The sequence below is a fragment of the Antechinus flavipes genome, chromosome 2 (genome assembly GCF_016432865.1).
Source record: "Antechinus flavipes isolate AdamAnt ecotype Samford, QLD, Australia chromosome 2, AdamAnt_v2, whole genome shotgun sequence".
In the NCBI taxonomy this organism is placed as follows: Eukaryota; Metazoa; Chordata; class Mammalia; order Dasyuromorphia; family Dasyuridae; genus Antechinus; species Antechinus flavipes.
The window spans coordinates 325,099,898-325,126,353 of record NC_067399.1 but is presented as its reverse complement, the minus strand read 5'-3'; the positions used below and the strand labels follow the sequence as shown (position 1 = coordinate 325,126,353).

Here is a 26,456-nt window from a genome sequence, read left to right as displayed (position 1 = left end):
GGAGCCCAGGAGTCTCACGGCCTTCAGTGACAGAAGCTTCACATGACTGCCATATTAAGATGGTTTTCAGACACTCGTGGGGTTGACAATGCTTGGCTGCTACTGTTCACTCAGGGTTAATGGTAATAACTAGCACTCTGTCGGTGTCTCTTTATTTCTTCTCATTTGAGATTTGAACGTGCTCTAAGATAGGGAGGGATAAAGAGTACCCTCATTTTGTGAACAAATGACTTGTTCGAGGTCATGCAGACAGTGGGGAATGTAGTTGAGGCAGGATATGTTCTCATTTAAAAAACAGGATCTCTTCTGCCCCGCCAGAGTTATCTGTAGCTGATCTTTAAATCCTCCATGCATTTCACACTCTCCATTGCTTAACTAAGGAATGGGTAATAGAAGGCCAAATGAGTGGCAAGATTTAAAGGGTTGAAAGTAATGTTAATTTTTTCAATTATTTTATTCTTAATACAAATACTTTCTGTGAAACCTTGATGTCCTTAATGATCTCCCCATTCCATGAGCTGTTGCATTTAGGGTTAGATCCGATTCATGTGTCATTAATATGCCCCCAATAATACAAGCTCTTAAGAAGGGGAGACAATTGTCTGTTTTACCAAGTATCCTTCTCATCTCTAAACAGTATCAGGAACTGTAAGAATTGGTCTTGGATGTGGAATCTAAGACCTGGAGTTAAATCCCAGCTTTGCCATTTATAAGATGTATGGGGAAAGTCACAATCTTTTTTGGTTTGTTTCTTCATCTTCAAAATGAAGCGTTTAGATGTGTTGAGTTGTTCACAGGATCGTAGAATTAAAGGGTTACCGACCTACTCTTCTCCCTGCCCTTGTTTCTGAACTTAGTACAACTTTCCTAACCAAAATGGGACAAACTTTTCAACAAAAAACATCATCTTCACATTCACATAATGTAAGCATTCACATGGATTTTATTAGTAACCTCATTTTCACTTTCATGTTGACAACAAAGTATATCGGTGGCTTTGCACAGTTGAGAAAAAGAGGTACAATGCAAGCTCCACAAAGTTCGAGCGATGAAGAAACTGAAAAAAATGGAAAAGTGGCTAAGTCTGTGGATAAATTAAATGGGTCACTTCATATCTATCTCCAGCTGCCCACCAACCTGTAGCAATCAATGGCAGAGCTCTGACTCAAGCACATGCTTTTCAATATGTTCAATCATGAGGTCAAAAAGATTAATCAATTCTCCTTTTACCCCTTTCACCTCAAGATTCTTTTGACAGCATGGCCCCAGCCCTTTCCTGCCCAGGTCAGGGTTACCTCTTACTCTTTCCTATATTCTATGGGTTTATTTCTTTTCTTTCTTTCTTATTTGAACTCAGGTCCTTGACTTCAGGGCTGGTGCTCTACCCACTGTGCCACCTAGCTGCCCCCATTTTAAGGGTTTATTTCATAGTTTCTGTTAGGAAAAGTGCAGATTATTGGAAGTAATGTTTTGTTATAAAAAAATTGTATGTAGAAAAATGTTTTCAGGAATCTCTAATATAAAGTTTTTGGTAGTCACAGGAACCTAAATTCCTATTTCCCATACATCAATCTGCATTTTTAGTTTCACATCATTTTCAAGAAATGTTGCTCCCACAACAGTAACTGATTATTCACTGAATAAAACCAATTATGACCTACATTCACATATAGATAGTATAAAAAAATAAAATTGAGATTTTCTTGAATCAACTCCCAGATCATCAAAGATATTTAGATATAAAACTCTGAGGAAGTTGAGGTCCAGTAAAATGACCTGCTTATGTCGTAGCTAAATAGACAACAGAGCTGAGACAATTTCAGGTCGTCTTCCCCTCCCACCCCCAATTTTGAAATCTTTTCCATTTTGTCACAACTCCCATTCAATATGTTGAAAAAAAATCTCTATAAAATTCAGATCCTATTTAGAATTTATATTTTATTGAAGTTAAAAAATTATAACCAGACAATATGGATAAAGTAAACAATTTTATAATTTGACTATACAGTACTCTTTTTATTCACTGATTTTCACTAATATAACAGAGGGTTGCTCTTGTCTAATTTTAAAGTTGTCCAGTTAAGCCATCATCTTGGGATTGTTTTTTTAATAAGCCAACCCATCAGTATTTAGAGTTTCTTCCCAGAAACATTCATATATTATATTGGAAACATTCATATTTTATTCAGGAAACATTTGTGTTTTATACAGGATATACAAATCTGAGACAAGATACCTGGGCACACAACTATAGCTGCAACGCCTTCCAAGCTGCATTGTAGTGATAAAGTTGTTCAGCCAGCTGTTGACTATGTACAACAGATTTTAATAATGCTATTTACACTGGAGCTAAAAGTGCTCAACTACCAAGTAAAGGCCACACTCTGCTTTCACAGCCTGTGAAAACAAAACAATTATATACACTGTAAACAACACAGGGCATGACATTCATTTGCTAACCACAAATAACAGTTTTAGATCAAGCATACAGTGATGAGTGATTTCTTTAAAAACCGTATACCAGAATTTGTACATCTGAATGAAGTGTCATCCCCTTCAAAAGTAGTCCCTTTAGGACACTATATATTTATCCCACTAATCCGCATTTGGAATATTTCTCCTGTCATTGGTGCCTGCCATTCAAACCACTTTCAACTCAGATACTCCCATTTATTCTATCACTCCAATCTTATCTCACCGGCCTCCCTAAAACATAGATGCCAGCGAGAATATAAAGTTCACTGAAGTTTAAAAAAAAAATATGATCGTATAATTGTTTAAAAAATAAATCACTCATTACTTTAGAGTTAAACCTCACACAGGCTCTAACAGTCCTCTTCAGCTTCCAGCTTTCTTATGGATACTGCAGCTTTAACCACGCAGATCAGGAACCCAATGATTGTCATGGAGACCCAGCTTACAACCAGGGACACCTTTCTGAGACCGGTGACAACACATCCAGTATCCAGGGCCATATGGCAAGGCTTGACAGTAGGGCTTTGGATGCCATCGGCAGAGTGACACATCCCCTTTCACATACTTCTTTTTGCACTTCTTACAGGGATCTTCTTTATAGCGTGGATCTCGAACCCAGCGAGAATCTGCTGGCCTGATGTTATAGTATTCAATGATAAATTTAAAATAGCAGCAAGTGCATTTAAGAGCTACCAAACTCTTAGTTGGAAGAAACCTGAAGATTTTCACCATTATGTGATGGGGCAAGAAGGCCATGTACTGTGGAGGCTCCAGCAGTTGTTGAATTTTAAACCTTGTCTCCAAAAAGTCATGAGACACCTGCTTCTTCAAACAAGAACCTTCTAAACCCTGTAGTGCATTTCCCATAGTACTTTCTGTAGCAGAATCAACTAGTGCAAAGGGCTTTACCACTGAAACATTTCCACCCCCAAGTTCTGTATCATCTGCACAAGAAAGCTCATTTGAGAGAGATCTTGGGGAATTTCTTGTACTTTCACTCAATTCAGAACCAATTTTTTCAGGTTGATTAGGCTGAAGAAAGAACAGCATCCCTGGGAGTGGATCTTCACAAAGGCTTATACCAGAATCCTGATTTTTCTCCACCTTGGATACAGAAATACTAATACACACAGACTCTCTCATTCTTTGATCAGGATTCTGGCTAGGAAATGGCACAATCTTCTTACTCATACAATCAACAGTCCCCCCTTTATTTTGCATAGCATCTGATGGTAATTCTTGAGGCTGGGTGTGAGGCAGAAAAGATGGCCCATGGGGCTTCTCGGCCATCTCCACATCACGCCTGCCTCGTATTTTCACAGCGCTCTGCTGCCCCGGTTCTAACGTTGAGCTGTCCACATGGAAGTCCACGCCTGCTGACAGTGAAGCAGGGGTGGCACATTCCCAAGATTCTGTTCCCTGCAGAGAAGAGCAGTGGCCAACACTCTCTGGGGCACCATCTCTAGTCCCAGCCACAGTGGGATTTGCCTGAGCATCTGGGACCTTAGGGAACCCCTTCACGGCTTCGTTCCCCTCCTCCTGAGTGCCACTTGCCAGCAACACCCGGCCCACATGCCTCCGGAAGCTGTTATTTCTAGAAAGGCCTCCCCCCGTTTCCCGTTCCCTCTGCTGCTTCAAGCATTCCGACTCTAGCCTGGCCACCATGTCAAGCACGTGCACAGTTTCACCCTGTGGTTTGCCGCCCTTGGGATTTTCTCTCGGGGGGTCCTCACAGGCTTCCAGGACACAGAAGAGATCAGAGGCTGGAGGCACCTCCTTAGACTGCCTTGTGAATCTCAGAGTGGCAGAAGAGTTGATACAGTTTTTGGTGCATGTTGCCAGCAGAGCACTTGCTCTCTGCTCTAGGAAAGCAACCATTTCGATGACTGATGCAGGCTTCCCTGGATAGAATCCATTTCCATTGTCACTCATGTAATGCAAAGAACAATTTTCAATATCACAAGCAAAAGGCTCAGGTTGGTAGGGGCTGACACTGCCTTCTTTCATCCTTTCTAATTGTACCTTGACTTTTTTAAGATCCACAGATTTCTTTCTTCTCTTAGTAGCTCTTCCGTCAATATCCCAAGTGCTTTTAATTTTCATGGAGCCTGTCCTGTTACTGCACTGATGGGCTGCAAAGAAGGCAATTTTCTCCTTAGTATTGCCAGGTTTCACAACAGCCCAGATACATAATGGCTCTTCTCCTTCTTCTACTTGTTGGACTGTCATGGATGGTGTATTATTCTTATCTTTAACATTCAAGCTTTCGGCGGGACCTTTTCCACTCATATTACACATAATATTTGATGAAGTAATCCCACAAGGATCTATTCTAGAGGATACTTTGAAGATCTGTAGTAAAGGAAGGACACTTTATCTTTTTCTTATTTTTGCCTTTGGCAGATCAAATGAGTTCTCAGTTTGTAGTTTCCAAAGGTCAAACTTTCTTCTGCAGTTTATGATATGGCTTAACCCTTAGGTCAGTCAGATGCCCTACAGAAAAGAAATGTATAATTAGTGAGATGATTTCTAGAAAGCTGAGAAATAAATTAAGAATACCTACATATCTATGTAAAAGTAACATCACTATGAATATCAAGAACCCAGAGAAACACGGGAAGACATATTATGACTCCACTAATAAAAATAATAATAATATTATTAACAATATTATATATATACAATTATAATAACAATAATAAAAATAAAAAATAAATAAAAATTGCATGATTATTGTGGCCCAATTTTGTTTTTGAGAAGAAATAATGCAAATATCAGAATTGCCTTACAACTAAATTGGTAGAACTGCTTTCCCCCCCCCTTCTTCCTCTTTATTTTTATTGCAAGAGGTGGCTCCACTCAATAGGTAAGAGAGAAGAGAGGTATATAGTCATAAAGATACTATCAAAAGAGAAATATATCAGTAAAATTTTTGAAACCAAAGAAATCCAGGCTTCCAGAATGAGCTTGTTTTCAACAAAAGTCTGTCACAAAAACACCACAAGAGACTCATCTCAGCTGAAATAAAACATTAACCCACCAGATGAGAGGAAAAAGGAATGTTATGTTTTAGATGGAAGGGATGGGATTATTATAAAACAAATATGAAACAGAGTCAATATAAGAGGAAACAACAAAATTTATTATCCTTTTTAAACCTCTCAGGACATATACTACCAAACATCTATCTAAATGACAAAATTCAACCTTTACTCCTCAATATCTTCTCAAAACAAACTGTTTATTATGTAAGACATGTAGAACAGTACCTGATATCCTAAGTAGAGGTTCAGGCTAGTGAAACCTATTGGTATTTCTCATTCTCACTTATATCTCTGGCTTTAAGGAATACTGATTTTATTCCTTAATAGTTTGTTTTGTACACACACACACACACACACACACACACACACACACAGTGATATTCTCTTTTTAAAAATATAATGTTCTCCAGGAGCAGGTTTCTTGGGGCCTTCTGGAAGCAGCCTTCGTTTCAGTTCAGAGTAATCACCTCGAATGCAGCCAAGAGAAAGTCCAATTCTTTTATTGTTTCTTCCAAAATCTTACCTCCTTCACTTGGGGCTGGTTAGCTTTCTTAGGGGCCTCTCACCTTGATTTCAAGAACTCTTGCTGCTGTCTTTTGCTTCTCGTCCTCCCAATCTCTCCAGCCAGCACAAAGGTGGAAGAAGGAATGAATGTGACTCTACCTCCCAGAGAGTGGGCTTGTGGGGTTCTGACTTGTGAATTTCCCTTAGTCAATCCTAGTTGAGGCTCCTAGTTTATATATGCTCTCTAAGGGGGTGAATTCTAATGTGTGAACTCTCTTAAAGGTGTGAATTAAGTACACAAGCTTATTGTCTCTATCAATTCCAGTGATTTAACACTTTGTTTCAAGTTCTGGCCCATAACAACACACTTTGCTTTACACTGACCCTAACCTGTTATATTAGTAATAGTTTTAAAATTTTTGTAAAACATTCTCTCTACTCTGAATATCCTTCATTCACTATGGCCAAGTAAATCTTTTTTTAACTATCAACTTCATCAGATCTTCACCAAGTATTTCATTCTATTATCAAACCTGAAATACTAGCCTGAGTCAAAGTCTGATCTACTACATTCAAGTTCCACATTTAAGACAGAAAAAAAAGTTTGAGTTGAGACAGAAAAGCCCACTAGAAGCTCATTTGGAGGGAGCTAGAGGCAGAAGTTGGCAGAGGCAAAGGACTAATGGGAGGAGCTCTTGGAATCAAGGAGAGAGATAGGCCTCTAAGAAAGCTAACTGGGCCCCAGGAAATGAGACAAGACTTTGAAGGAGAAGGATTTGAACTTTAACTCCTGACTGCATATGGGGTGATTACACTGAACTGAAACGAAGGCTGTTCCCAGAAGCTCCCCCAAGAAACCTGCTCCCAGAGAATATTACCATTTTAGAGAAGAATATTACACTTAAGGACTATTGCATGAGGATGAAGGAGAATCAGAAACATATTACTAGCAAAACTAAGGACCAAGTTCAGCTTTTGTTGAGCATTTTCAGAGCATGATTGAGAAGTAATATATAGGACTGAATCAACTGACGAATATTTAGCTGTTGCTAAAGAAATTTGAAGGCAAGTCTTAATGTCTGCAACCAATGAGGGTTTGGAACTCCCAGAAGATGAAGGTGAAAAAAACAAACAGCAGGAAAAAAAAGGCAAAGGTTGAAAACCTTAGCAAAATTATGAAAGACATCCTAGAAATCCATCACTGTGTGACTGGATAGCAAACATGGAAAGAATAATCAAGGCCCACGCACTAAGAGCCAACTCAATAATGGGTTACATGGTGGCATATCTCCTGACCAGATCTGGTCATCTTATTGCATGAAACTGCGCTGCTATCTTCTTTCTGGGTTCAGTTTGGAAGATTTCCAGACACATGCCAATCAAATTTATAGGATGTTCAAACTTGGTCTTGGAATCGATGAAGCTTATTTCCTAGACTTGTCTGAACAAGTTATTTTGTATAAGGCATTGAGAAAATTCTTGATGTCTTCATTCCCTCTGATGTATGTTTTCAGATAGATTCTCTTTATTTTTATTAAATCACTTATAAAAATCATATGGCATGAACATGCTGTTTAAAGAAAGTTTAGTTTTCTTTTCCCTAGTAATTGTTGTAATTTGCTTGGTTTTATTTTAGGGAGGGAGAAATAATATCCTTAATATCTACGAAATATTGTAATCTAATGTTAGGTCACTAACATTCTTGTGGTCTGATAACAGTATGTAATTATCAGAAAACTGAATAATGGAAATGATTTACTCCTTAGTCTCTAGAACAGGGGTCCTCAAACTACAGCCTGCGGGCCAGATGCGGCAGCTGAGGACATTTATCCCCCTCACCCAGGGCTATGAAGTTTCTTTATTTAAAGGCCCACAAAACAAAGTTTTTGTTTTTACTATAGTCAGGCCCTCCAACAGTCTGAGGGACAGTGAACTGGCCCCCTATTTAAAAAGTTTGAGGACCCCTGCTCTAAAATATACTATTTTTTGAGGCATCTTAAAAATGTTTATAAAACTGCATTTTGAAATCTCATTTTTATCTATTTTATTTTTTATTATTTATATTTTATAATAAAAAGAACTGAATTTCATTCTATTCCATCCATTTTTGCATGTATGAACCCTGAAGTCTAGGAAAATACGTGTTAACACCTAGGGGAGGACAGGGAGTGAGGAAAAAGCCTAAGATTTACATGAACTGATGTTAAGCAAAACAAGTAAAACCAGGAATATACAATATATAGTATATGTAGTAAAATATACAGAACATACATTAAAAACAAGATTGTGCTATGATCAACTATTGTCACCTGCTAGTAGCTGCTGGGGATCTAATTCTGACCAGCAGAATAGATTCTTTCATGTGAAGAGGATAATAACGATGCAAGGAGACTGAGAGGCAATTGCTCTCTCCTCTTGCCTCCAACTTATTTCATTCCCAATTCACAAGCAACATCTGTGTCAGTAAAGTTTGATTTGCAATTCCTTCAAGTGTGTTATGATTCACAGCTGTGGGGGCTTACAAAGAATTGACCTGCCCCTTCACACTTAGGCAATTCTATGACAGAACTGGTTCTTTTTAATAGTAGACAATCCCAATAAACTCAAAGGAAAAATGCCATCTACATCCAGAGAGAGAATATGAGACAATGTAAATCAACACATGCTATATTCATTTTTTTTCTTTTTCTCTTGTGGTTCCTTCCCTTTTGTTCTCATTTTTCTCTCAATATAATAAACAAGGAAATATACTTAAAAAAAAAAAGAAAAGAAAAAGAAATGAATGTACACGTATAACTCCCCCAAAAAAGTGTTTTTACACGTAACTGGGAAAATAAAAACAAATGAAAATTTTAAAAAGCTGTGCTGTACAGGATAATTTCAAAGAGGCCTGGAGAGACTTACATGAACTGATTCTAAGTGAAATGAACAGAACCAAGAGATCATTATACACATAGTAATAACAAAACTATACGATGATCAATTCTGTTTGTGGCATCTTCAACAATGAGATGATTCAAACCAGTCGCACTTGTTCAGTGAAGAGAGCCATCTACACCCAAAGAGGGGACTACGGGAACTAAGTGTGGATCACAACACAGCATTCTCACTCTCTGTTGTGGTTTGCTTGCATTTTGTTTTCTTTCCCAGGTTTTTCTTTCTTTCTTCTTGATCTGATCTTTTTCTTGTGCAACAAGATAATTGTATAAATATGTATACATATACTGGATTTAACATGTATTGGACTACCTGCCATCTAGGAGAGGGTGTAGAGAAGGAGGGGAAAATTTGGAACAAAAGGTTTTGCAAGGGTCAATGTTGAAAAATTACCCATGTTTTGTAAATAAAAAGCCTTAATAATAATAATAATTTTTAAAAAGTAAATGTAAAAAAAAAAAAAAAGCTGTGCTGTAGAAGACACTGAAAATCAGTCGAAATATATCTAAAGAATGGAAAAAAAAAAAAAAAAGGTAAAATGCCTCACCAAAAAATCAACTGATCTATCTGCCTTTGAATTTCCATAAAAAATAGGACTTGCAAGATATAAACCTTACCTTGACGCTTTCTCACTTGTTCTTGAAGTTCCTTAAAGGGGTTGATATATGTTAGAAGTTACAAATTTTATTTGGGCTGTGGCAATTCTTTGTACTACACCCACTGAATAAGCTGAATCAGATATTATGTTTACATCTTCTGGATAATAAGAGCTAGCATGAATGCATACAATACATTCTCTGCTGAGTGGACTTGAAAAGGCGTTCTGACTACTCTCTTTATAGTTAAGTCATGAGAGTATACAGCATGAATGTTATACTTGGATGCATTTGTAAAGATACCATGTTTCCCCGATAATAAGACCTATCCTGAAAATAAGCCCTCTCCTTACTGTGTAAGATTCCTCTAAAATAAGCCCTCCCCTGAAAATAAGCCCTATTGAGATTGCTATTGTAGTGAAGGTGATCCCCTGCGCTACACGCTACATTACAGTACCCTCTGTATGCACCGTCCCCCTTATCCCTCCCCCCGCCCCCAGATGAAACGCACGCCGCACTGCGAGCTGCATCCAATCACAGCTGCAGCAGTGAGCGCGTCATCCTGTTCTTCCCCAGTGATTTGCTTGCTGGCGCCATTGAGAGCAGTGCCGCGGAGGAGAGCTGAGGCAAGACAACAGAAAAACCCGGTATGTAAGCAGGAGTGAGGGGGCATGATGGAGGATAAAAGAAGAACTCAGGGGGCATGATGGAGGATAAAAGAAGAACTCAGCCAGCACTCACCACGCTAAAGAAATGAAGAACTTCCTTGCAGAGAGAAGAATAGATCAAGTAATGATTCCTGCAGGAATGACTGCCTATCTCCACACCCTTGATATTGCAATAAACAAGCCATTCAAGGACCATTTGCGCATGGAAGTCAATGACTACATTGAAAATAGAATGGAAAGAAATCAGCGTGGAAACTTTGTGAAGCCCTGTCTGCAAGAAGTCGTGACTTGGGTGAAAAAGTCATGGGATAAAATTACTGACAGCTATGTCGCCAAGGCACTACGAGCAGGTTACCTGGATAAGACATGTTCATTTAAAGAGAGCTATATTGCTGGACATGACAGATTGGGTCCACTTCTTCTGAAGGAAATAGAGGCGCAAGACATCCAGGACAGAATTCAGGGTATGGACACTTATGACGATGTTGGTGAAGAAGATGACATGATCATTGTTGAATAAAGGTATTTTTTTTTGTTCACATTTACCTGTTTATTACATCTTCTGGATAATAAGAGAATTATTATTACTACGGGAACTAAGTGTGGATCACAACACAACATTCTCACTCTCTGTTGTGGTTTGCTTGCATTTTGTTTTCTTTCCCAGGCTTTTCTTTCTTTCTTCTTGATCTGATTTTTCTTGTGCAACAAGATAATTGTATAAATATGTATACATATACTGGATTTAACATATATTAACATATTTAACTATTTTTTGAGGCATCTTAAAAATGTTTATAAAACTGCATTTTGAAATCTCATTTTTATCTATTTTATTTTTTATTATTTATATTTTATAATATAAATTGTATAGGCTGTAGAGTTCCCATAGTTTCCATCTGTTCATTTACTTTTCTTAAATCGGTCAACATCCTCCATTTTCCAGATTTCTTTCTTATAACAAATACAGGGAATTTTTCTTTCTTATAACAAATACAGGGAATTTAGAAAATTGCTGTCAATGTTCATTAAAATAAGCCCTCCCCTGAAAATAAACCCTCTGGTGTTTTTCTGTCCAAAAAAATGTAATAAGACAGTGTCTTATTTTCGGGGAAACACAGTAGTTGGTCTTTTAAGAGAAATCTTAGAAACCTTTTCTTCAAAAATCCATAGTCAATTATGTAATAGCCGGATTTGTTATCTTTAATGGAGACCCTGTGTGTAAAATTTGGAGCTGTGGCCAATAAAATCTGCCACTCAATATATATTAATTTGTGCATTGGTATAAAAGGTATATATCTTGTCAGGTCTTATCCCAGATAATTGTACTACTCTCTTAATAGCCTTTAATAAAATCCTCTACACAAGCACTGGGTAAGGAGTAAAGGCTTTGTTCTGGTTGCACTTGGAAGGTGATCCACTAGATCACATTGTGTCCTTGATGTAGCAAAAACTGATATTTTCAAGGGTGTCTGAGTAATTCTTTCAACCACATTGTTTAAAGCCAATTCAACTTCTCTCAAAGCCCCTTAGAGTTTCTTTTGTAAACTGTAGTGAATTTAAAGCAGTGTCACTCCTTAAAATGTTATATAATGGTTGGAACTGATAGGCAGTTAAGCCTAACACTGGATGCATCCACTGGATATCTCCTATTTCAGAAAGTCATTTAAGGCATTCAACTTCTCTGTTCTTAAAGATAGCTTTTATACTCTAAGCACCTTAGGATATACTCCATATCCTAAATATTGAAAAGGAGCATGTCTTTGAATTTTTTCTGGAGCTATATGCAATTTGTAATTCTCTTTAGTGTTTGTATGGTCTTTTGTAGACATGCTTCTAACATTTGCTCCTCAGGTACATGCCCCAAGATATTATCCATGTAACGTAAGACCATAACTTTTGGAAATGCTTTTCTTACTGGAGTAAGAGCAGCAGCCACACACATTTGACACACAGTATGGCTATTTTTCATTCCCTGGGGCAAAACTGTCCATTCATATCTTTTATACAGCTCAGCTAAATTAATGTTGGGTACTGAAAAAGAAATCTTTTCATATCCTCCTTATCCAGAGGGATAGAATAGAAACAGTCCTTAATGTCTATAACCTAGAGAGGCCATTCTCTAGGCAAATGAGTAGGAGATGGAAGTCCAGGCTGTAGAGTTCTCAAAGTTTCCATCTGTTCATTTACTTTTCTTAAATCGGTCAACATCCTCCATTTTCCAGATTTCTTTCTTATAACAAATACAGGGAATTTAGAAATTTTAGATATTTAGAGAAGGTTGTAAGTGTCCTTGGTCCAATTGCTCCTGTACTATATCTAATAAGACCTGAAATTTATCACTTGAAGGCCACTGTTCTACCCACACTGATGTATCAGTTTTCTATTGAATGGGACCAGGTGAGAGGGCAGGCGTGCCTTCAACAGCAGCCCTGCCTAAAAAGCTTTAGTACTTATTTGTAATCCTAACTGTTATAAGATATTTCTTCCCCATAGATTGATGGGGATTTTTTCTACTACAAAAGGAGTAAAAACTCCTGTTTCAAAAGGGAAGCAAAAAACTAGAGAAAAAAATTTCTAATCAAGACCTCATTTCTAAAATATATAGAGAACTTACTCAAATTTATAAGAATACAAGCCATTTGTATACCAAGGTTGAAATGGATTCATGATCTAGACATAAAGAAAGATATTATAAACAAATTAGAAGAACATAGGATAGTTTACATCTCAGATCTGTGGAGGAAGGAATTTGTGACCAAAGAAGAACTAGAGATCATTATTGATCACAAAATAGATACTTTTGATTATATTAAGTTAAAAAGATTTTGTACAAACAAAACTAATGCAGACAAGATTAGAAGGGAAGCAATCAACTGGGAAAATATCTTTTCACCCAAAGGTTCTGATAAAGACCTCATTTCTAAAATAGAGAATTAATTCAAATTTATAAGAATTCAAGCCTTTTTCCAAATAATAAATGGTCAAAGGATATGGACAATTTTCAGATGAAGAAATTCATCTAGTCATAAGAAAAGGTGCTCCAAATCACTACTGATCAGAGAAATGTAAATTAACACAACTCTGAGATACCACTACACACCTGTCAGATTGGCTAAAATGACAGAAAAGATAATGAAGAATGTTGGAGGGGATGTGGAAAAACTGGGACACTGATACATTGTTGGTGGAACTGTGAATGGCTCAAACCATTCTGGAGAACAATTTGGAACTATGCTCAAAAAGTTAGCAGTGTTTCCACTGGGCTTATATCTCAGAGATCTGAAAGGAGGGAAAGGGACCCACATGTATAAAAATATTTGTGGTAACCTTTTTGTAGTGGCAAGAACCTGGAAACTGAATGAATGTCCATCAAATGGAGAATGGATGAATAAATTGTGGTATATGAATGTTATATTATTGTTCTGCAAGAAATGACTAGCAGGATGATTTCAGAAAGGTCTGGAGAGACTTACGTGAACTGATGCTAAGTGAAATGAGCAGAACCAGGAGATCATCATACAACGCAACAAACAAGACTTATACAATGATCAATTCCAATGGATATGACTCTCTTCATCAATGAGATTATTGAAACCTGTTCCAATTGTTCAGTGATGAAGAAAGCCATATATATACTCAGAGAGAGGACTGTGGGAACCGAGTATGGACAACAACATAGCATTTTCACTCTGCTGATGTTTGTTTGCATTTTGTTTTCTTTCTCAGGTTTTTTTTTTCCTTCTTGATCCAATTTTTCTTGTGCAGCAAGATAACTATATAAATGTGTATAATTATTATACATATATTAGATTTAACATATTTAATATGTATTGAACTACCTGCCATCTAATGGAGGTGGAGGTGAGGAAAGAAGGGAGAAATTTGGAACAGAAAGTTTTGTAGGGGTCAATATTGAAAAATTATCCGTGCATATGTTTTATAAATAAAAAGCTTTAAAAAAAAAAAAAGGGAATACAAGCCATTCCCCAATTGATAAGTGGTTAAAAGATATGAAGACAATTTTCAGATGAAATTAAAACTGTTTCTAATCATATGAAAAAATGTTCTAAATTGTTGGAATCTTTACAAACTGCTAACTCATTAGAGTTGATAGATTATTGATCTGAAAGAATTCAGGCATCTCATACTAAACCCTGAAATTTCCCAAACGTGTAAACTCCAATGAGTAAAGGTGTGAACACAAGCATTGTATCAATTAGTTCTACTTAGTACTTTGTTTCAGGTTCTGGCCCAAAACATCTTCTTGTAAGATCAGATCAATAATCTATCAACTCTAATGAGTTAGCAGTTTGTAAAGATTCCAACATCTATCAAATCTAATGAGTTAGCAGTTTGTAAAGATTCCAACACTAAATCACCATTGATTAGAGAAATGCAAATTAAAACAACTCTGAGGTATCTCTCAGATTGCGTAAGATGACAGGAAAAGAAAATTATAAAAATGCTGGAGGGTACATGGGAAAACTAGGATACTAATACACTGGTGATGGGGTTATGAACGGTACCCAACCATTGCAGAGAGGAATTTGGAATTATGCCCAAAGAGCTACTAAACTCTGCATATTCTTTGATCCAGCAGTGTTGCTTCTGGGTCTACATCCCAAAGAGATTATTAAAAAGGGGAACAGGACCCACATGTGCAAAAATGTTTGTAGCAGCCTTTTTTGTGGTCGGCAAAGACCTGGAAACTGGATTGTTGCATAAGTTATAGTATATGAATATTATTGTTCTACAAGAAATAATAAGCAGGACAGTTTCAGAAAAGTCTGCAAAAGACTTACATGAAATACTGCTAAGTGAAGTGAGTAGAATCAAAAGAATATTATACATAGTAACAAAATTATGTGATGTTCAACTGTGATGGACATCTGCATCCACAAAATGTATGACAGAAACTAAACAATATAGTGTTTTCATTAGTTTTGTTGTTGTTTGCCTCTTTTTCTTTTCTTATTTTTTCGCTTTTATGATCTGAATTTTTTTATGCAGAATGATAAATGTGGAAATATGTTTAGAAAAATTGCATATGTTTAACCTATATTAGATTATTTGCTGCCTAGGAGAGGGACAAGGTAGGGAGGGAGAGACAAATTTCGAAGGAAGGTTTTGCAAGGGTGAACATTGAAAACTATCTTTGCATGTATTTTGAAAAACAAAAAGCTGTTAATAAAGAAAAATATAAAAAGGTTATTTTAAAAAGGGGGGGAGGGAGAAACAGTATTCAATAAATTGTTTACACCCTGACATGGGAAGCGACTCCTAAGAACTGTATTTCTATTAGGGCAGTTAGGAGTATACTTAGTCAAGGGTATGGGTATAAGTAGGCTTTGATATTATGAAAAAAAAAAAAAGGATTATACTGGGAAAAGAAGGGGGAAGCAGAATAGGGTAAATTATCACATGAAAAAGTATAAAAGACCTATTAAAGTAAAAGGAAAGGAAGAAGGTAAGCACAAATGTTGAACTTACTTTTAAATTTGGACTCAAAGAGAAAATAACATCCCCACTCAGATACAGAAATTTATCTTATCCTATAGGAAAGGGGGGAAAAGGTGAATGGAAGGTGGGGCTGATAGCAAAGGTCCCATAGATAATGAAATAATATGAATAACTAAACATATATGCACATATGCACCAAGTGGTATAGTGGCCAAATTCTTTTTTTATTAAAGCTTTTTATTTTCAAAACATATGTGTGGATAATTCTTCAACATTAGCCCTTACAAAACTTTGTGTTTCTCCCTTTCCCCCATGCCCTCCCCTAGACAAGTAGTCAACATATATTTCTATCATGTTTAACATATATTGAAGTCCAACATATGCATACATATTTATACATTATGCTGTATAGGAAAAATCAAATCAAACAAGCTTAAAAGAGAGAGACAGACAGACAGACAAAATAAAATGCAAGCAAACAACAAAAAGAGTGAAAACGCTATGCTGTGAACCACACTCAGTTCCCACAGTCCTCTCTCTCTCTCTGCATAGTTGTCTGTCTTCAGCACCAACTGGAACTGGTTTGAATCATCTCATTGTTAGAGTCAAGTCCATCAGAATTGATCATCATATAATCTTGTTGCCGTGTATAATGATCACCTGGTTCTGTTCATTTCACTTAGCATCAGTTCATGTAAACTTCTCTAGGAATGGCCAAATTCTTTTTTTTTTTTTTAATAGCTTTTTATTTACAAGTTATACGCATGGGTAATTTTACAGCATTGACAATTGCCAAACCTTTTGTTCCAATTTTTCCCCACCTTCCCTCCACCCCCTCCCCTAGATGGCAGGATGACCAGTATATGTTAAATATATTAACGTATAAATTAAATACAAAATAAGTATACATGACCAAACCGTTATTTTGCTGTATAAAAAGAATTGGACTCTGAAATATTGTACAATTGGCCTGTGTAGGAAATCCAAAATGCCAGCGGGCAAAAATATAGGGATTGAGAATTCAATGTAATGGTTCTTAGTCATCTCCCAGAATTCTTTTGCTGGGTGTAGCTGGTTCAGTTCATTACTGCTCCATTGGAACTGATTTGGTTCATCTCATTGCTGAAGATGGCCAGGTCCATCAGAATTGATCATCATATAGTATTGTTGTTGAAGTATATAAGGATCTCCTGGCCCTGCTTGTTTCACTCAGCATCAGTTTGTGTAATTCTCTCCAGGTCTTTCTGAAACCATCCTGCTAGTCATTTCTTACTGAACAATAATATTCCATAATATACATATACCACAATTTATTCAGCCATTTTCCAATTGATGGGCATCCACTCAGTTTCCAGTTTCTGGCCACTACAAAGAGGGCTGCCACAAACATTCGTGTACATACAGGTCCCTTTCCCTTCTTTATGATCTCTTTGGGATATAAGCCCAGTAATAACACTGCTGGATCAAAGGGTATGCACAGTTGATAACTTTTTGAGCACAGTTCCAAATTGCTCTCCAGAATGGTTGGATGTATTCACAATTCCACCAACAATGTATTATTTTCCCCCATCCCCTCCAACATTAATGGCCAAATTCTTAAAAGAAAAATTGAGTTACAGGAAGAAACTATATTACTAGGGGATCTCAATCCCCTTCTCTAAAAACTAGATAAATCTAACCACAAAATAAACAAGAAGTTAAGGAGGTGAATAAAATTTTAGAAAGTTGGATATGATAACCTCTGGAGAAAACTGAACAGGAATAGAAAGGAATATACTTTTTCCTCAGCAGTATATGATACCCACACAAAAACTAATTGCATATTAGAGCATTAAAAACCTCATAAGCCAATGCAGAAAGGCAAAAACATTAATTGCATTTTTTTCAGATAATGATGCAGTAAAAATTACCAGATAAATTGAGTATACAATTTTAAAAGCTAAAAGAAAAAATTAAAAATCCCTAATTAAATATCCTAAAAATCAAGTGATATTAATAAAATTAAGTTAGAAAAATGTTGAATAAAATTAATTTTTTAAAGTTGGTTTTATGAAAAAAAAATTTTTGATTTATTTGATTAGAAAAAGGAAAGAACCAAATTGCCAACATCACAAATAAAAAATGGCAAACTTACCACCGATGAAGAAATTAAAAGCAATAATCAGAAAAAGAAATTAACAGAATTAGACAATGAGAAAAAAATCTTAGTAGATGATGATAATATATTTAGAGAACCAATTAAAAATTACTTGAAAATTTTAACTTTAACAAAATTGCAGGATATACAATAAACTCATGTAAATCATCAGCATTTATATATTTCCAACAAAGTCCAGCATCAAGAGGAAAAAAATTTTCAGTTTAACAATAACTATAGACAATATACAACACTTGGGAGTCTACCTGCCAAGATAAATCCAGGAAGTACATGAAAACAGATAAAATACACTTCATAGAAATATAATCAGATCCAGACAATCAGAAAATTACTCATTGAGCCAATATAATAAAAGACAATTTTGTCTAAATTAATCTCTTTATTCAGTGACATACCAATCCAATTATCAAAAAAGAATTTATGGAACTAGAAAAAATAAAATTTATCTGGAACAGAAGCTCAAGGACACCAACAAGGGAATCAATAAAAAAATACAAAAGGTGATCCAACCATACTAGATCACAAACTACATTATAAAGTGATAATTTTCAAAAACAATCTGGTACTGGCTAAAGAATAGTGATGGATTGGTGGAATAGATAGGTGAAAATTCATTAATAAATTACCATAATTATCTAGATTAACAGCCAAGCTTTTAGAACAAAAAATTCACTGACAAAAGAACTGGAAGACAGTATGGCAAAAACTAAATATAGACCAATATCTATCTCACACCATATACCAAAATAAAGTCAAAAGAAGTACATGATTCACACCTAAATGGCAATATTATACGCAAATTAAGAGACCATGGATTAATTTTTCTGTCAGATTTGTTCATAAGCAAAGGAATTTAGGATCATGAAAGATAGAGATCTTTACAAAATAAAAAATATATAATTTAAATTGTAAATAAATAAAACTGAAAGTTTTTGCAGAAACAAAACCAATGCAACAAAAATCCGAATTCAAATCCTCCAGCTACGAGGTATAGTGCTCCACCTACCGTGCCACTTAGCTGATCTCACCTTTATGTGTCTTTTACCTCTAAAACCAAAGATATTAAAGTTTATGCTTATTTCTCCAACTATAATTTTACAGATTAAAAGACAGGTAGAATTATTAAGTACTGATAATTAACCAAAATCCTATCAAGTCCTTCTAGCAACAAAGAATGTATAACTTTATAATCCAAATATTAAGATAATACATTGTGGACCACTTATAGCATCCTCAAAAAGCACTCACTAAGACCACAATTAAATAGATGTTATTCAAATCTCTATTTTAACACTTATCAAAAAACACTTCTTTTTATAGATTCTTCAACCTACAATCTTATTACTTGTCAATTTGCAACACATTCTAAACAACTTTAAAACTTTTTTGTTTCACTTTTTTTTTTATATCACCTTAATTTCAACATACATTTATCTCTCTCTGCTATGTCCAGTGAGCTATGCCTAGTAATAGATTAAAAAGAGCAAGTAAAAAAGCAATTCAGCACAACCAAGTCATTAACATTATCTGACACCACTATTCCAAACCCTTAATCTCAAACATTTGCATTTTCCCAATTCTGAGGCTAAAACCTGATTGCAATAATTAGAGTTTTGCTTTCTTGATTTCTTTTTCTTTCCCTCTTACATTGTTATAATCATTGGATTTACTGTTTTCTTTTTTCTGCTTGCTTTACTCTAAGTTAGATCAGACAAGCTTCTCTGAATTCGTCTTGTTATTTCTCAAGGACCAGTAATTAATACTTCTTTCATTCATGAACCACAACTTCTCCCCTAAATGAAGGACATCTACTTTGCTTCCAGTTTCTTGTTACCAGAAAATGTTATGATTACTTTATTCATATGGACCTTTTTGCTTTTGATGAGCCTTTGATACCAGTGGGATTTCTGGTAGATCAAGGAGAGTTTATGTTTTAGTAATTTCAAAATAAAACCACTTTAATGGCAATCACCTTCCAGAATGGGTGGACTAATTCAGAGACACACCAACAGTAAATGTGCCTATCTTTTAAAAGTACCTCCAACGTGAACTACTTTCCGTGTCATCTTTGTCAATTTTGGGAGTATGAGGCAACAGCTCTCTTATTTTAATAACTTGTCAATCTTTGACTTGGTGTTATTAGTTTATAACTTCTTTAGACAATGTTTGCTCATATCATTTGATCACATTTGTTCAATGATAAATGACTGGTTTTGTTTATCTGTTTAAATCGCTATCTATCTTAGCCATTAGAAAGAGTAGTATCTGATGCAAACATTTTGTTGATCATGCCCATCCTTATTTTCATTGATTACATTCATGGAAAAAAAAAAAAACTTTACAATTTTATATAACCAAGATTATCTATTTTATGCTTTGTGACGCTCTCTATTGTTTATTTGATTAAAAATTCACTTTGGCCATGAACATTTCAGTTACCTAATCTTATTTTCTTTTGGTATGACCTCTGATATACACACTGTGCATTTAGATTAGACTATGATCTAAAGTTATATATTACCAGACACTTTTCAGTTTTCTCAAGAGTTCTTACTATGGAAGGATATTAAAAAGATCCTTTTTAGTTCAAATGAAAATAATATTAAGAAATATTTTCTCAGGACTAAACAAAACCCTTTCCAGACTTTCTAGTTTGAAGATTTAAGTCAAGTACAAAAGATCTTAGAGAAATGGACTAAAGTACCTCTTTGGCTTACATAATAATCACTGTGACCAACCTTTTTTCATTTTAAAAAGATTCGGTCAACAAAGAATGAATTCTGGATTAACCCAAAATGTATTTTAACACATTATCATTTTTCCTTGTTCAAGATTCCTATGTGAGTTTCCTCAAATGGTATAAAGGAGAAAAATGTATTTAGGTGGGGCTAGAGGAAAAGAAATGAGGGACCTATGTTCATTTAAGGCAAAAATAGATTGGATAACTGGTTAATGTTAAATAAAAATTGTTCCTGATGGATAAGCCTAAAATTCAGTGGGATATTAATTTTTTTTTCCTGCAACAATGTTACAAGAGTTGTTCTCCAAGTATTTTTTATTCTCAGGTTTATCAAACATCTGGTTGTTGAATTCAACAGAATTTGATGTATCGTATCTAGTATTGGTCTACTTTTCTATCTTTTAAATTAATATCAAACTGTTTTGATAATTACTGCCTTACTGCATAATCTGAGGTCTCAAAACTCTTTTCTTCCTTTATTTCCTGTCATTTCCAATATGTGTATGTATTTATGTGTATATATGAATATATGTGTAAATGGGTATAGCTATGAGGGGAAGGGAGGAGTGTTCAAATCAAAAATGCTGAACCAAAATAAAATCCGGGTTTTAAAATTTCAAGCCCTGCATTATGTACAACTACATTGTTTATGCCATATACCTTCAGCAGCTTTGTTCAAATCCTACAGTATATGATCTCAAGCAAGTCACTTGACATCTTTTCAGTTTCCTCACCTGTAAAATGAGAGATGGACTTCCAGCTTTAAATCTATGATTCTATGAACCTTCCATTTCTGAAAAGGAAGGGAAAACATTATACCAATTTTGCTTCAGGATTTCATGCATAAAAGATAAATATTCCTCTGTCCTGCAACATGATAGATGAATCCCACCGCCCCCAATTTAAAAAACAAAAACTTCATCTTAACATCCTCTCAATCTTTCATTCTATATTTTTTTCATAGCTAAATTCTTAGAGAAAAAGCAATCTATATTAATAATCTCCACTTTCTCACCTCCTACTCACTTTGTGAAATCTGTCTTCCAACCCCATCAGACAACAGAAATTGCTCTCTCTGGGTTGCCAATGGCTTTTCTTTTTAAATGTCAGATCCAATGGCATTTTCTTAGTCCTTTTCCTTCTTATACTTCTAAGCAACAACTGATAACTTAATAAATGTTTACTGAGAGCTCATCCTCCCTCCTTTTAGACATTCTCCTCCCTAAGCTTGTATGCTGCTACTCTCTCTCAATTCTCTCTTATCATGACTGTCTTTCTCAGATTCCTTTGCTAAATCATCAACATCCCTCCCCCACACTCCTAGTGTGGGCATATAACAGAACTGTTTTACATGCTCCATGATCTCACCAGGTCCCATAGGTTCAACTCTCATAATTATGCAGGCAGTTCTATAAATCAGCATTTATAGAGCACCTACAATATGGAGACAAAGACAAAAAACAAATAACTGTCCTAAAAAAAAAAAACCATAATATTTTGTTGGGTAACATATTCATATAAGTATTTTAAAACATAAAAGTATTACAAGATAATGGGGAAGTACACTATTTGGTGTAGGAGATCAGGAATGATTGTACGTAAAAGGTGGCAATTAAGCTGAATTTCAATTTTATATTTTACTCATTTATTTACTATTTGATTTTATACCCCTTAAGCTGAATTTTCAAAGAAACAAAGGCTTCTAAGAGGCATGGAAGGACAGCCACTACAAAAAGTATATAGGTAGGTTTTGTACAACATCTTGCTGTGTAAAACACAGCAAAGCCAGTTTGGATGAACAGAGTGCAAGATGGGTAATAATACATATTGAGACTGGTAAAGATTGGTTTTGGACAGGCTTTATATTTTTTTCCTTGAAGCAAAAAGTTGCCACTTTAGTTTCTTTAGCAGAGTGGTGCCTGGAAAATCAAGGCAACTACAAGAAAAATAATTTGGAGAAGAAAAAGATCTGATCTAGTTTGGTGGCTATATGAACAGAAAGTAGTAGTGTCCATTCTACTCCACTGTATCTTCTGTAGCTCCACTCACATGGAGTCTACACTCTTTATGGTCTAGTTAAACTGGCCCACTTGCTGTTCCTATGTATAAAATTCTATCTCCCACTCCAGTCTCCTCCAGGCTGGAATCTCTACTTCAGAATTCCAATCTTACTAGAGCTCAGCTCCTTTTAGGTTTTCTCAAGAGTTTTTACTATGGAAGGATACTAAAAAGCATATTAAGTGTCACCTCCTAGAGAAAGTCTATCCTGACACCCAAATTCTACTTCCTACAGGAAAGTAATTTATCCTAATCCTTCCAATTGCTAGATCTCTTCCTCATTCTCCAAATTATTTTGTACTAAACTTCCACATTTTATATAGTTACTTTTCTGTTCCCCTTATTAGAAAAGGAATCTTTTAAGGGCAAGGACTGTTTTCTTTTTATCTGTTATACTACCAAAGAATAGCCATAGTTATCTGTACTTCACGATTGATTGTTGAATAAACTGAACAAAACCACAAAGATAACTGGGCAAGACCATATTCAAACAAGATATAAAATAGTATAATTTAATAGACAGCAATGACTGTACTTTATTTTTCTGCCAGAAACAGGAAATTCCAGGAACACAATAAGCAATGCCATTTAAATTCATGAATTGAAGGAAAAGGAGAACAACTAATCATTCAGAGTTGAGGCACCCTCCACTGAAATGGTCTAGCTTAATAATTTAAGCCTGGCTCCTTCTGGGATGGAATGTCCACAAAGAATCTCTGGGTCTTTTCACAACAGATTCCTATCATGTGACCCCCAAGCCACTACTTCACTCCACCAAAAACATAGATATAATTAACATCTTACCAAAGGTATCTTCTGATAAGAAATTAACATAGGCCTTATAAGATATATCCATACAGAAGCCAGTTTTAAATGATTCAAGAACCTCAATGCAGGTGCAAATATACTGTCAGCTGTTTTTATAAAGAGATCTCACTCTCAGAGCAATAAGTCTTTTGCTCCTGAACATACTTATTTATAATTACTTTCTTATGAAATGAAAACAAGATGGTTTGATATTCAATAAAAGATTATCTTTCTCTAGTATCTCTAGTATTGCCCAGATATTTCCATTAGGCAGAAATTTTAAATTTAAAAATTGCCATTAAAGACAATATAAAAATAAACCCAGGGGCAGCTATGGTGGCACAGGACTGAAGTTGAAAGAAAAACTTTCTAAATTCAAATCTGGTCTCAAACACTTAATAATTCTGAGATCCTGGACAAATCATTTAAGCCTACATGCCTTGTTTTCCTAATCTGTAAAATGAGCTTGAATAGGAAATGGCAAACTGTAGGATCACTAAGAGTCAGATAGGGCTGACACAAGTGAACAACATAAGCCCAATGCTAACTACCACAATGAGGCTCAAGTTTATTTTGTTTGTTAAATAGATCTACATTCAGGAAAAGATCTAAGGAGAGACTGATGTAAATCAACACATGCTATGTATGTTCATTCTTTTTTGAGTTTTTCTCTCTCCCACAGTTTTTCCCTTTTGTTCTGATTTTTCTCTCCCAACATGATACAGAAAGCAATGTCTATTAAAAATAAATAATCCTTAAAAAATTGTTTAAATAGATTTCACAAAACTAAATAAAACTATCTATGTAATGTTTTATAAGCTTTAATTTAGTGGTTACTGACTGCAATAGAAAAAAAACTTAGTTTAACTGGTAAATTTCCTTTAAGGCAGAGAGGAATATTAAGCTAAAAAATAAAGTCATGGATGGAAAACAAAAACAGAAACAACACACTACCCAAGTGAAAAACCTACAAATGCCTTCTCTCCTTTCCCAACTTCATTTTGGGTCAGGCAAGGCAAGCCATTTTCCTTATCAGGTTCCCAACTTCATAGTCCCTTAACTGCTGTCTCCAATTCCACAAATCTAATTAGTTATCTCTTCATATCAATTCTACCTCCATAACAACTCTTTCTTTCACTACATAGAACTAGCATCACCTGAGGTCAAGCTCTTAGCAACTTTTGAATGGACTACTGTCTCCTAGTTAGTCTCTATTCTTCCCCCTCCAAAACTACCATCCATTTTCTGTATAATAGTTTTGACTACTTTCCTCAAAAAAAAAAAAAAAAAAAAAAAACCTTAGTGGCTCCCTATTACCTCTAAGATAAAATGCAAACTCTTCACCTTTACCTTTTTTTTTTTTTTTTTTTTTTTAAGATTGATAAAAGAGGTTTATTATTGGATAAGCAAAGTTAAAGTATAGGCGAAGGTAGAGATAAGGAGGGCACTGGACAGAGGGTCCAGTGGACAGAGGGTCCTCACATGGCAGCCATGTTTGGAATCTCTGCAAAGAGGGGTTCCCAGCATGGCCTTTTTATAATAGGAGACTTAGCTCGAGGGGCTTTCGGGTGTAGCCCCAAAGCTGGCTCATATCCAGGTGGGGCTGGGAACAGGTCAGATCTTCTATTGGAATTCAAAGGGACCAGGATTTGTGAGTTAAAAGGCAATTTACACTATTAACTAGGAGAGGGTGGGAATCTAGAAAGGAATTTTTCCCGCATCATTCCCCCCTCAAGCAGTTGGAACTTAAATTCATTTAAGGAAAAAGAAATAGGGCAAAGTCTCTTATTGAGACAGAATTGAAGTCACCTCCAAAGGCATGTGGGAAAAGGGGCGCCGATCTCCTCTTAACTGCTTCGAGCTGGCAAGAGTCGTAGAGATTTGGGGTTTCATGCCAGGAGGTGAGGCATGAGGTGTGGGGTTTGGGGATGGCAGCAGTGCATCTAAGGGGTGTGTGTCCCAGTCAGTCATTCCCGGTCAGTTGTCCCATGTTCTCCAGGCTGAAGGGAGGTTGAGAGTCCAAAGGTTGAAGCCCAGATCTCGGGAGCAGTTCACCTTTACCTTTCAAGAACTCTTATAATGTGGCTATAGGCTTTTTAGTCTTTTTACTTTATTCCTCATGAAACACTTAAATATCCAGCTGAATCTAATTATTTACAACTTCCTATCCAGATATGTACTCCCTTCCTATTCTATACTTAAAGAGTCACAGAATCCCAGTCTTAGTAGCCTTATCAATTAATGTTTATTATGTGGCTGAGAGAAGGGAAAGGTAGAGGAAAAGTCATGGAAATCTCCAAAGTAGTGCAGCCAGGTGAGTTTTGGGTTTATGTTGTAAGATAAGTAAGTATGAATTTAATTATTGGTGTAAGGTCAACAGGCTAGAGCTTGTCTATATTTCTGTCAATGAGAAGCTATTAAGTTTGGGAGGAAGGGGGTCTGGTTTTAACTGTTGTAAGTAATTTGAATTGAGGAGTCCAGCTGTTGATCTGTATTGATGGAAGGGTGTTTCTATAAGGGGACTTTCTCACAGTAATGACATCACTGGTCCAAAAATCACCCCTTAATAAAATTAGAATTGCTAACTCTTCTTGATTTACTAATGGGTAAATGAAATTATTCCAGATACAAAGAGGGAAATGAAGTGTCCAGATGTTTAATACTGATACTTAGTAAGACTTACTGGCAATCTAATAACATCAAATTACAGAAATGAATCTACATGGACACTTGGAGGTCATATAATACAACCCACTCATTTTACAAGGAGGTTGAGGCCCAAAGGTTACAGAGTTTAACCCAATTAAAAAGATACTAAGCACAAAAGAAGTTTGAATCCAAGTCCCTTGATTCTAAATCCAGTACTTTTTTCAAGCTACCTCTGAATTTTATTAGCTTCCTGAAGAGCATTTTTTAATAGGTTTGTGGACAAACTATTCCTACTTTCTCCAAATAAAATACGCCAGGGTTTGAGGTAGCATAAAATTATTGTGCAAATAGTACATC

General features: G+C 35.7%; 1 protein-coding gene across 6 annotated transcripts in view; it reads right to left on the bottom strand.

The window, feature by feature from the left end:
- Window positions 1-920: 920 nt before the first annotated feature.
- Window positions 921-26,456, bottom strand: part of FBXO34 (F-box protein 34) — a 49,455-nt gene continuing 23,919 nt past the window's right edge. Inside the window, exons 3-5 of one of the 6 annotated variants that reach the window (XR_007950658.1) lie at window positions 21,320-21,378; window positions 2,237-4,968; window positions 921-1,057 (exon numbers count right to left, since the gene is read on the bottom strand). Coding sequence is in view for 3 of the 6 variants with exons in the window: in XM_051977707.1 (XP_051833667.1) it covers window positions 2,872-4,773 (1,902 nt within the window). In the remaining 3 variants the exon portion in view is untranslated. Of the gene's footprint in view, window positions 4,969-21,319; window positions 21,379-21,953; window positions 23,203-26,456 lie in introns of those variants that run through there. The other 5 variants (XR_007950657.1, XR_007950659.1, XM_051977707.1 and 2 more) reach the window with 5 other exon arrangements.